The sequence below is a fragment of the Chaetodon trifascialis genome, chromosome 4, assembly GCF_039877785.1.
Source record: "Chaetodon trifascialis isolate fChaTrf1 chromosome 4, fChaTrf1.hap1, whole genome shotgun sequence".
In the NCBI taxonomy this organism is placed as follows: domain Eukaryota; kingdom Metazoa; phylum Chordata; class Actinopteri; order Chaetodontiformes; family Chaetodontidae; genus Chaetodon; species Chaetodon trifascialis.
The window spans coordinates 20,895,774-20,910,829 of record NC_092059.1 but is presented as its reverse complement, the minus strand read 5'-3'; the positions used below and the strand labels follow the sequence as shown (position 1 = coordinate 20,910,829).

The 15,056-nt window shown below is 42.2% G+C and overlaps 1 protein-coding gene across 1 annotated transcript in view; it reads left to right on the top strand.

Moving 5' to 3' along the window:
• The window catches only part of LOC139330722 (collagen alpha-1(XXIV) chain-like), an 87,159-nt gene that overhangs the window by 38,296 nt on the left and 33,807 nt on the right, over window positions 1-15,056 (top strand). The window contains exons 15-26 of the mRNA XM_070961804.1: window positions 4,123-4,176; window positions 4,480-4,524; window positions 4,791-4,844; window positions 5,194-5,247; window positions 6,050-6,103; window positions 7,664-7,717; window positions 7,805-7,858; window positions 8,865-8,909; window positions 9,108-9,161; window positions 10,066-10,110; window positions 13,353-13,406; window positions 14,667-14,720. Coding sequence (XP_070817905.1) covers window positions 4,123-4,176; window positions 4,480-4,524; window positions 4,791-4,844; window positions 5,194-5,247; window positions 6,050-6,103; window positions 7,664-7,717; window positions 7,805-7,858; window positions 8,865-8,909; window positions 9,108-9,161; window positions 10,066-10,110; window positions 13,353-13,406; window positions 14,667-14,720 — 621 coding nt within the window. The remainder of the gene's footprint in view (window positions 1-4,122; window positions 4,177-4,479; window positions 4,525-4,790; window positions 4,845-5,193; window positions 5,248-6,049; window positions 6,104-7,663; window positions 7,718-7,804; window positions 7,859-8,864; window positions 8,910-9,107; window positions 9,162-10,065; window positions 10,111-13,352; window positions 13,407-14,666; window positions 14,721-15,056) is intronic.

Here is a 15,056-nt window from a genome sequence, read left to right as displayed (position 1 = left end):
TCTGTGTGCTCAAGGCAGACCTGGATGGATAGGCTATCCTTGACCTTGACCTCAGCCACGGCCTGTAATTCATCTTTACGATGTACACTGACATGAAACGTGCAGACACTATTGTTAAGTATTTTACTCTAACAAGGCTGTTATCAAAGAGATGCTTGCACATGTAAGGCAATTAAAATATAGAGTGGAATTGCAGATTAACATGACCCTGCTTATGTATTGTGGCACTGTTTGTCGCTGTAAAAGTTGGTGGTAATATTGACCAAAGCAAATCATTGTCATGCCAGGTTAACTGAAGCTCATTTGTATGTTGAACAAAGGTTCGTCCATGCCTTACATTTTAGTCAAACCTGAGGCACAGCAGGTCACTCTGTATGGTCTGGAAAGAACAAAATGTGACACAGATGTTCCCACATGGGCTGCATGCACTACACACACACACACACACACACACACACACACACACACACACACACGCACCTAGTTAGCCTTATTTTGTCTTTGTAGCATTATAATCAACATGTAATGCCGGATTCAGAAGAGACCCTGTGATTCCTGACAGGTTTCTCAGAAGGAGTGGTCGAATTTCTTTGCTAGGTTTGAGCAACATGTGCACGTAATTGAGACAAGGTATGGCAATCTTATTTATGTCACACATCTGTTTGCTTTTCGTTACAATGCAATCAGCAACAATTATCCATAACAATAGAAAAGACTGTTCTCACTGGTGAACAGTGGTACATGTTCCCCATGTCTCTGTCTGTGTTATCTAAAACATGCTTGGAGATGGTGGACTGGCTGATTTATGACCTGTCTTGGCATGTCAATCCCTTTCCCTAAAAATTATAAATAAATAAAGAGATAAAAAATAAGAACAGTCACATAGTCTGTTGATTGCTGGAATGAGTGGAAGCGACAGTGACGTTTGTGGCAGAATGGCTTCAGTCGTAGCATGAGCAGAATCAGATGTCTGATGGCACCGTGTCAGAGCACGTCCTCTCTCACCCTCTTTGTTCTCCACGTCTCCTCTCCTTTCCTTTGTTTTAATTGCCTTTTAATGACTCTTTTACTCTTCAAAATATTATGTGTTGTTGAAGTCACTTCACCGCCCTCGCACATTTGCACCCCGTGTAGTTTTGTTGCACATTAAGCTCTGACACCAATGTGTGGCTGAAAGCTTTCGTGGAAAAAATCCAAGCACCATCAAGCCTTAATAAATCGATCGAGTTAATGATGGGATCATGGTTTACTAATCGTGTTCAAGATGTTTTTCATTACAGACATGGCCAGTGCTGTGAAAAGCTCAAATCTTCAAAATGCTGAACTTGAAGAAAATGTGTTTATATTGCACTTTACGTATTATTGATTGACCCAACCCCCCGAAAAGGCCAAAACATTTCGAAGCAGAGAAATGAATTCTTGATAATTAAAGCTGATGTCTTGGTTACTTGTCTTTATATCAACAAATTATTGCCTGTAAGTACTTTTGAGTAATCATACAAGAGAGCCCAAATACTTACACCTTCTTAATCCCGTCTTTGATGTAATTCATATTTAGTCAACTTTCCAGCTGAGTGACTTTGACACAGGATGGATCTCACAAAGAGCTTTAATTTGACATCAGAATCCGAATCAAAATCTCATTTTCACTTCCCAGTGTCTGTCACACCCTTGTGGCTCTGCTCATTTATGGAAAGGCAATTACACAAAGTTAGATCTTTAGTTAAGTAGCAGGAACAGAGCAGCAAGTGTTCGCTCTGGTATGCACTTGATGTCTCTGCCAGTGTGTGACTCAACAAAATGTGATGCAGCCAGACGCTCTTTGATAGCCTGAGTGAAAAGCAAAAAGGGTAAAGTGGAGACAAAAATAGTTGTTTTTTTTCCGGGATTTTCTCTCTGTGTTACTGCTTTATTAAGGAGGCTCAAAGGTCACCTTTTTAGTTTGGCTTTCAATTGATTTCTTATATTCTTTTAATTCAGACATGTCTTACCCTAGCACATTGTCTTTTAGTTTTTAGGTCCTTTTATTTTATTCAGTTTTAGGTTTTAGGTCTTTTTATTCTATTATCTTTTAGGTTTTAGCTGCAGTGTTTCCTCATGGGGGGCCTCCACGCTGGGAGGGGTGTCTGGTCTGCCTGCTGGGGCGTCGTCCTAGGGACCCCTCGGACCCGGAGGACTAGGGGGCTCTGCCTTGCGTGTGGAGTCCACCCCGGTCTGCCCAGTTCGGGGGACCGGGGGACTCTGCACTATGTATGGGGTCCACCCCGGTTTATCTGGGTCGGGGGTCTCTGTTGCGGCGGCGCTCCCTGTGGCCATGGGCTGTGATCCTTCGCAGCGTGGATGAGCTCCCCATAGGTGGTTGTCTTCTTCCTCTCATGATTCCTCAGTGCCCTGCCATGTTATTACACCGACAGTTTAGTTGGGGTGGGCGTGTGTGTGTGTGTGTGTGTGTGTGTGTGTGTGTGTGTGTGTATGTGTGTGTGTGTGTGGTTGTGTGTGTGTGTGTACATGATGTAGGTCTGCGGGCGTGATGGAGGGGTGGTATTTGCTATGATATTGCTATTTTATGTTTTAATCTTTTGTCAAGCACCTTGTGTTGCATTTTTATGTATGAAAGGTGCTATACAAATAAAGTTTGATTGATTGATTGATTGATTGATTGATTGATTGATTGATTGATTGATTGATTGATTGATTGATTGATTGATTGATTATTACTTAAGCTATTTGGCTGCAAATACAGTAAATTACTTGTAGTTTCTCCACTGGCGTGTTACGTCACATGCAATAATCTTGTATATCGTTCAGTCGGTGATCAAGCATTTTCCGTTTGTTTGTGTTTTCTGTGGCTGCAGTGGTTGTGTTGAAACTAGAGGTGCAGGAATGCAACAATCTGTTTTTTGTCAAGATCATCCAGAATGGTTTGGATGATCTCTAACCACCTGGCAGTCAGGCTGCATCTTGGCAGCAGTTTGTGCAAAGGCTCTGTGTGGGATGTTGATGCACCAGGTCACCTCAGCCGGGCTGGTAGACACCAGAGTTCTTTTTATTAGCACATCTCCTCCTTTCAGTACGTCGTTTTTCATAGTCTCTGTTGAAAGCCTCTCTTGATGGAGTGCGTGTGATTTGTGTCCGTCCTGCTGCAGTACCACAGTGGAGCCGCAGCATCAAACACCAGCCTTACAGAGTCCAGATGGACTCCTAGTTTGGGCCACATGTCCATGATGACATAAAATTAAGCCAAGAACACTTGCCTCTCACTTACACTTTGTCACATATTGACCGCACTGACAGGTGTTTGGCTATAGGATAGTGCTCTGATTTCATTTCAGCCTCTGAAATGAAATCAGAGAGGCTGAAGTCCTCTCTGTCAGAGAGGCTGAAATTACATTTCAGCCTCTCTGACAAATTCAAGATTCCCAATAGTCTTTTATTCATTTGTATTCACTATGCTGCAGGCACTGTCTTTGCTCTTGATTGTTTTAGAACAACTTCTGATGGATCTTCCCCCTGACTCGCTTCTCCTTTAAGCCTTAAAGCTGCCTCAAAGAGACAATAAAAATGATTGCCACAATGCCTGGGAATATACGTCCTGTTGGTACAAAGGCTGTGTTTACTGTAGTTAAAGTGTTTGTGTGCTTCTGTGTGAAATACATACAATATGTGCATGTGCTTGCATATACTTAGACACACACACATTCATCATTGTCACCGCAACATCATTGCTACTGGCATGTTTGTAGCAGTTACAGCGAAAACCACAATCAGTGGGCAGCTTAACTGCATGCCTACTTGTAAAGGGTATTTTTTCAGTCCAGCCACACATTCTGGCCATTCTCACCTCGCCTCTGTCAATTAGAGTGGATGTTGTGGGCTGGCAGTGGTGAGCAGGGCCAAGCCCAGACCCAGACAAAACAACTGGATACACTGTCAGCACAGCTTAGCTCTGTTGTGAGGTTGGGACAAACAGGATTTCTCTGTGTAGGAAACAGGAGATAGTGTTCATGTCAAAATGTCTCTGCCCCGAACAAACCAGCAACATTTAGTTGGAAAATGTGTCGGTGGGGGGGTCTGTGTGTTTGTGAGGCATAATTTCCATCGAGTACCTCCTTCCTTCCACAGGGGGACCCGGGGCCTGAGGGACTGCGAGGACTGCCTGGTATGGTGGGACCTCAGGTAGGTTAGACATTGTTTGCTGCAATGCTCTTTATAGTACTGTCAGTAATCAAATGAATTCACCAGAAACTGGAAGTAGGTATTACTGTATGTGTCTCACATCATGAAGTACCACCAAATATACATAATCATAAGCACTATGATGTGATAAATAAGTTTCTCACTTTATATATGTCTACTTCGAAAACAAATGTGTAATTGAAGTAACTGATTCCTCACAGGACTTTCCCCCTTCCTGGCTTTCTCTCTAATGAACTGATTCTTCTACTTTCCCTCCCTCCCTCCTTCCTCTCCCTGTGGCAGGGCCCAGCAGGACGAGCCGGCCTGCCTGGATTGAAAGGTGATAAGGTGATCTAAATATTTATATTATTGCAGTGTGTCTGTGTGTATTGTGTCAGTAGCCCAGCTCACATAATTGGGTATATTACAAGAAATCTTGTTGACAGCCAACGATATGAACTGAAATATTAATACTGCTTCACAGTGTGTGTTGGTTCTTTACAGTGTGGCCATTTGTTTTGATGACTCAGATATCTCTTTATCTACACTCGTGTTGTGATCACTGTGGCGGGGTAGTGCTGTGTTATATCTCAGTGTGATACTGTGAAATTCAGGGTGAAGTGGGACACAGGGGCCAACCAGGAGAGATGGGGTACCAAGGCGATAAGGTATGTCTGCTGTCACACGAGCAGAATTTTAAGCAGAACACAGATTCATAATGTTTGAACAACATGCATTAGACATGGAGTTATTATTAGCAGCAGTTTATGAAAACAACATCATTGCTAAATCAGAAAAATCACAACATTGCCACAAATCAGAAAAGCATTTGGTTGAATAAATGCAGAGTGTGATTCATTAACCACATGAAATCCGCATGTGATGCTTGTCCCATGTCAACAAGGGTTTGTTCACATACTGTACACACATGTAGGTATGCATTCAGTTGTATAGATAGATGAAAAGAAACACGCACAAAGGGTGTGTAAGACCGATTGTTTTGTCTGTGTCTTTCAGGGCGCTGCTGGAGCACCTGGTCCCACTGGGCCAAGAGGGAAGCCAGGACCGCCGGTATGTTAGTGTGAATGTGTATGTGTGTGCAGCCACAGGTGTGTGCTTGTGTGTGTAGACATTACTTAAAAGTTTCTGAATTTGCTCATGCATGTTACTCCACTTATCTGCGTGTGCACATGCCATTTTTACAGCTTTTATAGACAAAGCCAAGTAAACTTTGTGTACCACACTGAGATCTGGACTCTATTTTTGTTAGCTTGTAAACTGAAGTTCGGTTTAGTCGCATTCGCAACACGTCGGCTTCATCACGCATTTTCTTCCAGAAGAAAGAAGCAGAATGAACGTCTTTAAATAATTTGTTTGTTTATCAGCAGAAACGAGCTCCAATTAAGAGCATAAATAAAAACGTGAAAACTCCCCCTCTCCTCATGCAGATGCATTCTAAACAAATTCAGATGGTTTCAGTTTCTGAAGGGGCTGCACTCGAGTAATCAGAATAAAAGCATTGCTACTTATGACTTAGCCTTGAAGCTTGATCACGTACCAAGTGCACATGCAGCATTGTGTTGTGACTGAGTAGTGAAGAGTTTGTTGTTTGCTCTCCACCCATCAGTGTAATAAGCTTTTGTTGCATCACATCAAATAGAACACAATGCAGCACCATATTGAATCAGTCATATCATCTTTCAGATCCACACTGTCAAGTTCATGATGGAAATGTTAACAGAATACATGAAGTGTTGACGGAGAGATAGAGGAATTGTATAAGAAACTCAAAGACAAAAAAAACTAATTACAATGGTGAAAGTGTGATTTCTTATTTGTTCTTGTCCTCGTGTGTTTTCTGTATTTTAAACAGGGTAAAATTGGTGAGATGGGGGCACAAGGACCACCTGGGCCTCCCGGACCAGAGGTAGGACATACCTATATATTATAAGATCAGGATTATTATCACATGATTTGAGTGGTGACCAGTGCTTTGTGTTTTAAAGCCAAATGCAGAAAAGCTACTGCAGTCGGTAGTTCACTTTACGTCAAGTAAGCAATCTCTTTTTTGAAATGTTGCTGTAGGTAGAGTGGAAGAAAGGTAAAAAAAAGAAAATCTTTCAGCTTTTGTCAGTGGAGGACATCGTGGCATAACAGTGGAATGTTTAGAAATGGAGCGTGATTGAGAAAGAAAGATGGTGGAACAAGATATTATTACTTTGCTTTACTTTTTGAGGACATGAGGCGCAGTGTAGTATGCTGAGCAGAGCGGAGATGGATATTAAGCCTGCCCAAGCACATATGCAACTATAAAGCATAGTCACCCTGCTGTATCTTTACTTTTCTATGAGAGTGTGTGTAATGTGGTGGGCCCAGAGCCAAGCCAGGGCCTCTTTTATGAATGCTCCCGCTCAAGATTATGATCACATAAGACATTAGAGAAATGTGGAAGTCTTTGTGAGAGTTAGAGTAGCAGGTAGCTGGAAAATGCACACGTCACTAAACTGCACGTCTCAGGTTTGGGCCACAGACTGGGGTGACTTTCTGATGATAGTTTCAATGATTCCTAGTGATCTTCGTGGCTCCCAGAGCTAATTCTGCTGGATCAGCATTGATCAAAACTAGGGGAGGGATTAAAGGACGGGAATTTGCTATAGATATTTGTGAGCCGTAGAGAATCAATTCTACTTAGACATAAGAAATGAAAATCTAGCAGATTACAATGAACGCATTCATGTTCCCAAATGGTAAGTTTTTCAAGTGTTTGATGCTCCCCAGACCTTCGTTTAGCACTACCATCAGGTCAAATAGTGAACTTTGTACACAAAATTAAATAATGTTTGCTCATTAGATGACATCTAATGATCTTGTGACATTTCCTTCACTTCCCTTACATCAAACATTCCACTTGGATATTAAACATGTGATAATTTCATCTCACTAGCCCCAAAGCTTCATTACATCCACGTATTGCATGAAAAGCATGAAGCTTTTGTCCTGAGCCGCCCCTGTTCTCCCTCCAGCGTGTCTGTGCTTTGGATGCAGAATATGTCACCTTTTGTCAAAGAGGTCATTGTTCACGCTGCAAAGTATCTCAAGAGCATGGAAAATGTCAAAGACACAAGACAGCAGTCATGGTCATAGGTCACCTAGGCCACAGTGAGAAGGCATAGTTTTCTGAAATGAGTGATTTTGTTATGGCAGGTGAGCTTGAGGATATTTAGGTTTCATCAGCTCAGTAGCAATCCATCACTATCTTTCCGTCAGCTGAATGCAGGATACAAAGAGGACCTGCTGTAGTGCATCAGCGCAGAAACAGGCCTACTTTATACCTGCCATTTTAAATGCAGTGTCATCTTACCACTCCTGAAAGGTAGACAGAGGTGCAGTGAGTTGAGTCAATGGGTAGGATCCAATTCAACCAGTTAGTCATGTAATTCATGTGAAATAATAATAACATATAATATATCTCCCCTGTTTTTGCAAGGGGTTTCCTGGGGACATTGGAGTACCAGGGCCCAACGGGCCACCTGGACCAAAGGTACAACATCATCACTCTCTTCCTCTCTCTCCATCCATCCATCCATGGCTTTCATTCAGCTAAATCATGTATTCGGCTGTGTTTCAGGGTCTGCAGGGCGCCAGAGGGCCCCAAGGCCCACCGGGGCCACAAGGAACACAGGTGAGACAATTCAACACCCAACAGAGCTCTACACTTCTGCTTGGTTCTTGGCTCACTGACACAGAAATGTGGAAAATACGGCTCATCAAGAGATTTCCATTGGATCATTAGTCTGAGGCAACTGAAGGCTTCACATTTAGCATCTAGTCATATTTCAAACAGTTGCAGCTTAGATCCTATTGGGAGTTTTTTCTCTGCAATATCTCTCGGGGCATGTTCCACTGGATGAAGTCATGATTCATCGCTGGGTGCTTATAAAAACAAGGCTGAAAGTTTTCCAGCCCTGGAAAAAGGAACAGAAGCCTTTGGCAGGTATACAACACACACATGCTTTTCTATTGTGCTGAATGTTACAGCATTCATCTGGCAGCCACTCACAGAGGTGTCGCTGGCAAATGTGCTCTTTTCTCACTGTATATGTGCAGTGACAACAACTCATTCTACGATCAGGGATTTTGTAAATAGATTTTTGTTTGTGTGATCTGTAAGAATTTGAAGGTTTCCTATGTTTGTGCTTTTATGTCACATTTATCCATTCCAACCTATTTTCCCTTAAACAGTCATTTCTAAGATAGCTTTCTGTGAAAGAAAATGTGTTTGCCACTTTGCAGAGCTTCACTGAAGTGGATAAAAATCATCTTTGTATGTTCACATTGAAATGGTTGAAATCAAGATTCTTCCTCAATTATCAGGAAGCAACACTATGTATGTCATTTTGGGCCTTTCACATATACAACTGTCAGTGAAAGCAGTATGCAAGACATCTGTCTGCAGTTCAGTGCAGGTCTTTGTACTTCAAACAATATACTATATATAAAACGCTGTTCCCGCCTGAGTTTTCATCATCAAAATGGAATTTCTCTCAGGCAGTAATAAAGCAGCAGGCAGTGAGCAGGTGAGACCTTTAATGTTGGGAGTTAGACAGCATGCAAATGGAGGGGTAATGCCGCTGTATGTATATGTTTGCGAATATTTGTGTAAGATTAACTGTACTGTGTCTCGACAGGGTGACGAAGGACCGCTTGGCCCACCTGGCGGCGCTGGTCCAACTGTAAGAGCTCCCAGATTCACATACTTCGCTGTATATACAAAGACACACACTCACACAAACAGAGCCTTTTCCAGGTGGTCTGAATCAAACAGTTTGCTTATATGTTCTATCAGGAAGCAGCTTGGATGAGCTGTGATAAACACATTATGAGCTTTGATCTCTTTTGATCCTTACTTGTGTGTCTGTCTCTTCTCGTAGGGGAGATCTGGAAGGAAAGGCTACATAGGTGAACCTGGCCCAGAGGGTTTAGAAGTGAGTCTGTTTTCTTAATGTAGTAACTGTACTGTCACTACTGTATTGCAACTGTATTATCACTATATTCATTGATGCGTGCATTTGTGTCAATTGTAATTTAACAATGTATCATGCCACAATGTGGTTTAATATTAGAATGTGTTAAAGACTTGAAAATGGGTCGTAGTATCAATGTAATCTGCTCAGTGTTGTCTAAGTAAGAGTGCACACACAGAAATTCAAGAAAATTAAGTTGTTGCGTATTTATGGTAAAACAGTGCTGGGCCTAATTTTACCTCTGCTTACCTTCCTGCCATTCACGTCATAGAACTCTGATTCCAAACAAATGAGAATTATCTGCTGTATGCACTGTTCCAGGACTGAATACCTCCACCTGTGGGACACTGACAGTCCTATGGTCTTAAGTTTATATTACTTCACTGTCAGTTTGTTCTCACTTGTTTACTTGAGCTAAACACAACATTCCAGACCTGTTCCTCACCCTGTATTTATTGGCTGTAATTGGCCTTTGTAGCCACCGCAAACGCAGTGCCATAATCATGGTATGATGTGTTTTAAGATTTTATTATTCCAAATTATGGTCTGGTGTTTACCTCTGAGTGCCAATTCCCCCATGCCTGTGACCCACTGACTGTAAGCCCAGGCTTGTTGTAAACATGCTCTTAATTGGAAGAGAAAATGATTTCTTCCAGGACTATTATCATACATATTAGCAAACCACGATAAGAAGCAACACAAAATGATTCGCAGTCCCATGTTATCTCTGTGTGTGTGTGTTCCTTTTTACACGTGTAATATCCTGTGAGTCCTGTGCCAGTAGCAGGGTCGAATGGTAACCGACATCTCTTTAATTACAGGAAGCTAACCAGCACAATGTTTGTCTGATGTTTTCTGCTTACAGGGAGAGAAAGGGGACATGGGAAATGTTGGAAAAATTGGACCACAAGTAAGTTGCTTTCACACTTGTAATGTGTAGCACTGACATTAATTAGCAGTCATCCTGCTGTGGATTAGTAGCTTTTCATTAAATTCCCCTTTAAGTGTCAATGTCGAGCCTGTGCTGCAGCTTTTATTAGCGTGAGTTCCTGCAATTAAAACATTAAGAGTAAAGCAATGTGTAATTTTAGCAAACCATTAAAACAGTTCTTAAAGATTACTGTACACATTATGTCAAGATGGACACAATGCTTCCGCAGTTAAGTGAATGAAATCATCCAGTGTGGCAACTGCGGAGGGTTACAGGAGCTTTTTCTGTTGTCTGACCCACTTTTAATGTTAAGAGAAATCTGGATCGTGTCCCACCACCAAAAAGTGTTTTCATCATGAAACTGGCAGAACAGCACAGCGAAACAGAAGGAACACCAATCAGTGATCCTCTGTGGAAGTCACCTCATTTGGGTTGCACATTTGTTTATGAGTCACAGCCTGCCAAAGTGTGTCTGACATCTGTTTTTCCCAAGAATCGCACTCATGGTACATTTTGTCAGAGGATAACAACTTAAGTAGAAAATGATACAAAAAGATGTTGTCTTTGTCCATCAAGTGGCTTTGCAAGTGACTGAAACATCTGTGTTAGGATTGTTGGTAAATGGAACAATTAACTGCGAAATCACAGTTTCATATGTCTGCCTTTCTCTGTCATGCTCCAGTTAATGTTTTATACCCAACAGAAACACTCAAGAGAAATGTTGGACATGTTTCTTCTTTGTAAAATGCTCTGAACACCCCCAAGTATGTCCATCCTCCTCAGAGGCCCCTTAATGTTAATATTAGCATTCTGTGCGTAGTGGAGGCATCCAAGCAGGCCATGTTGAACTGTGTTACTGCAGTGCACATATGAGAGGGATTAAGCACTTACTGAAAAGAGGGACCTTTGAAGCCAAGGAGGAACTATGGGCTATGCAGAGAAAAAATAGAACTCTAAAACATATGGAGGCTCTAATGAATGCCATTACATCATCCCCCAAATAAACTGGATGCGTAAGAAACTGAGAAACAAAACGATGCAAGGAAGTCTTAGGCCGCCTGTCTTCACAGAGCGCCCCTGTATCACCGTTAGGTTTCAAGTTCAATTTAACTGGAGGTTTTTACAATGTAGTGTATTTCAGCCAATTTAGATTGGCTGCTTAGTCTTACAGTTTTAACTCACATCCAGTCGAGATCTCGTAAAGCATGTTTCAGTTACCAAAAGCAGCCACAGGTGTGCTTTGAAACGTAGTTCACGTCAACCTCCATGCTTTGATTTTTATGTGAGTGACTCAATGTGTACTTATATGTGTGCATAAGAAAGAGGCAAGTAATGCTCTTAACGCGACGTGAATTGGACTGTGTTTCTTCCCCAACTGAAGGTTAACGGTCGTGGCAGTATGTTGGAAACCAGATCACCTTCAAAACAGCGCTCTAAAGGCTCCCATGTCAAGGCCCTGTCACATGGAAACCCCTTTAAAACCATTTCCTTCTGTTAAATGATGCAGAGTACCACATTGTCCCACTTGTGTCCCAATTAAGGGATTTGAGGTCAATTCAGAGCTCCTGTTCCCATGCCTGCAGGCTGCATCCCCTCACAGACACTCCGCTACTAATCCGTCGCTCAACTGCTTTCCTTGCATCCAACAGGGTAATACTCTTTAAGTCAGGATATATGAGGTACACTGTGAGGCTGTCGGCCTTTTTTAGCTGAGTTGGGGAATAGCAAATGGAACAAAATCTCATTGTGTTTATCTTTGTGGTCTGTTTCTTTTCACTTTGTCGCTCTTGCTTTGTCAATCTGTTATTTTACTCTTTAAGTTTCTCTTTCTTCTCTTTCTGACTCTTATATTTGCTACCATTCTCCAGATGCATAGAGGGATTTAAAAACAGTCGGAAAAGAAAAAAAGAACATGAATAAAAATAAATAACAAGACTATATTGCACACTATGTGATTATGCGGAGGTAAGAATAGCAGCCATGCAGAATCTCGTAACCTGTTAGCTGTTTGAATGCATCATCCTGAAAGCAGGAAACACAGAGTTTAAAATTGGCCCTCACAAGCAGACAGCCGCAGTCTGACCGCCCTGGCTTTTGTGGTTGGCCAGAAGTGAGACCATGGTCTGTAATTCGACAGTCATATGAATTATTACAATAGTAATAAACTGTTCTGGTAGCTTGCAGCGTCCCAGTGGCTTAGCGCACGTGGCTTGAAGTATTATGGCTTTGATCTGGCGTATGATAAGTCCATGTCACTGTATCATTTCTGTCACTTCACTCTTTCTACTATTTTAGCACTGAGTTTTGTTCTGCTTTTTTCTTTTTGGGTTATTAAAGATAAACACAATGACAGGGTTTCAAAAGGTACAGTTGCCCTTTCTGGTTGAATGTCTGCTGAGCCACCCATCAGTCTTACTGTTGGCCTGGAGCTCCAGATTGTCTGGCAGTGATCCAGACCACAACCCTGTCCCAGACAACTGATCTGGAAGCAGTTAAGCTCCTCTGATAACTCTCATATTAACATTAGCTAGTGTTTTGCCCATGCGGACTCCTTTACGAAGTAGTATCTTGGGGCCATCTGTGTTGAGTTACTGTACGCTGTGCAATTGTGTCCCTAATAATTCCTAATCATTGCTATTGTGCCCCCCAAAATGTGTTGTTCTTGCTTCTTGCCAGACAATAGTGACGTTTCACAACTCACGAAAGCTTGAGAGGTTGCAACATTTTTCTGCCCTTGGTAGTTCTTTGTTGGATAATCGTTTATTATCATTTCCATATGGATTGTAACAACACATTTTCAATCAATAGTAGTTTGCCATGGTGTCTGCCATCTGTATCATCTGCTTTTGCTTTGTGTCCGTTTTACTGTTTACTCAAGCATGAACTGATTTTACATCTTCTACGACCCACAAATACATATAGAAAGTATAATTTTGAAACAATTGTGCATCTAACATGTATTTATATGAATGAAAATCAAGAGGTTTTTACAAGTAGCATGAGTCAACCTACAGTCTTCAGCTAAAGTCGGCAACTGCTCCTTTTTGCTCTCGTAAGCATTTTGTCGTAATCTGTGAACTCTTGCATTCCAGGTGTCACAGCAGGTTGGAAAATAACCCTTAGATGAATGAAGATCAGGTCCACTGACATACTTTCTCCTGATGTGTTTGTGTTGAGCACTATTCCACCTCCACTCTTTCCACTCTGTCTCTCCTCTCCAGGGTCCACTAGGCCTGATTGGAATAGCTGGAGTGATAGGAGTTCCCGGTGAAAAGGTAAGGAGTATGTTTCTCCATCATTAGGCTGTCAGTCTGCATCAGCTGGTTGCTTGTCAGTGGCAGACCCCTATAATTAGGGCTGAGTTAAGCAGCCCTGGTTGAACAGTATGTAAGACACCACAGAGGCTGAGGCTGCTGAAATGATGCAACGGATGAATCTGTGAAGACTGGGCAGTGATTGGGCGGTGGAGGGCTGCATGTAACAGCAGCATGATTCAGAGAGAGAGAATCATATTTGACAGCAGCAAGATCATTGGCTAACAGTGAAGGTGTGTCGCTGTGCTATTGGATTGATGTTACCAGCTGATGAGAGCAGATGACGATGACAGCAGGGAAGATTTGAGTGAGAGGAGTGAATGCAGGATGGTACAGTATGAGAAATAAACTGTAGACCTAAGCATGAAAAAGAATACAAAAAGCCCTGAGGCTTCCTCCAGGTTCAGCTCCCACTGCCTGCAGTTTAAAAGAAGGTGTTACAGCTTACAGCTCTGCAGCTTTCTTGCTCAGGTGAAGTGATTTTTAGCAGGACTCTGGATGTCGATTACTTAGAGTTGTCAAAAAACACCTGCGTTTTCTAATCTCTGTTGTTCGCTCCCTCTGTTTCAGCCTGTTCCCCTTTACCTTCTTATCCAGAAGCCCCCTGTGTGTTGGAACATGTTCTCGTGATGGGAAGCCGTCTGCTTGTCAGACGCTTGCTTGTCCTCCGCCTCCTCTTATGCAAAAATCCTCCTCCTCATTCAATCTGTCAGCACCAGCCATACCCTGACAGCCCACAAATTCCTTTCATACTATATCCACATGTATTTGAATATATATGATATGTTTAATACAATATTCTGATTTAGACTTGTTTGCAATAGAACCTTCAAACTTTTCAGCTCACTGTTTGATAGAACAAGAACTTGAAGGCTACTTGTACACTCATGAATGTTTCACGTTCAAGGAGGATTATAGCATCACTGACACGTGTGGGCTTAGAGTGGAGACCCAGGCAGCTTTACAGCTCACCTAGAGTTACCTTTACTTTTAACACACCGAGCAGAATGCCACCAACTGGGTTTCAAAGTGCCTGCTCGCTTTCAAACTCCACTCGACCAGCTGTCACTCTCACCTCCTGCATTTCAGAAGCTGCTCTCCGGTTTCATGGCTCTTTATTAGGAAAGGTGTATGCGGAGCTGTGTTTGGGTTTTCTGTGTTAAGGTTTCAGGTCATAGTTTAATGATCTCTCTGTTTCTGCTTTACTGTTTTTTTCCCCAGGGCGACCGTGGACCAGCGGGTCCAACAGGTCCAGTTGGGGAGAAGGGGCCAAGGGTAAGTACAGTCGCTCAGGATGTACTGCAAAGCTCTGCTTGTCGTCTGAGAGTTGGTAAAGCCCAGAGATGCAGTGTATAACAGTCTACCAAAGCTTGAATATTTTGTTCAGTAAACTAATGTCTCAGGATGATGAATACAAAACTGAACCACTAACAGTTTTGGCTGGCAGACATTACTTAGCAACAAGGCTTAGTTTATGGAAATGAACACACCAGACCTAAAAGCTTCCAGACTCCTCAGTGTTGTAACATCTGTAGATCTTTGCATAATTCAGCTGTGTCAGATTGGTTTTCCCACAGTAATGCTGAGAATAGGAATGAAGAAAATAAACTT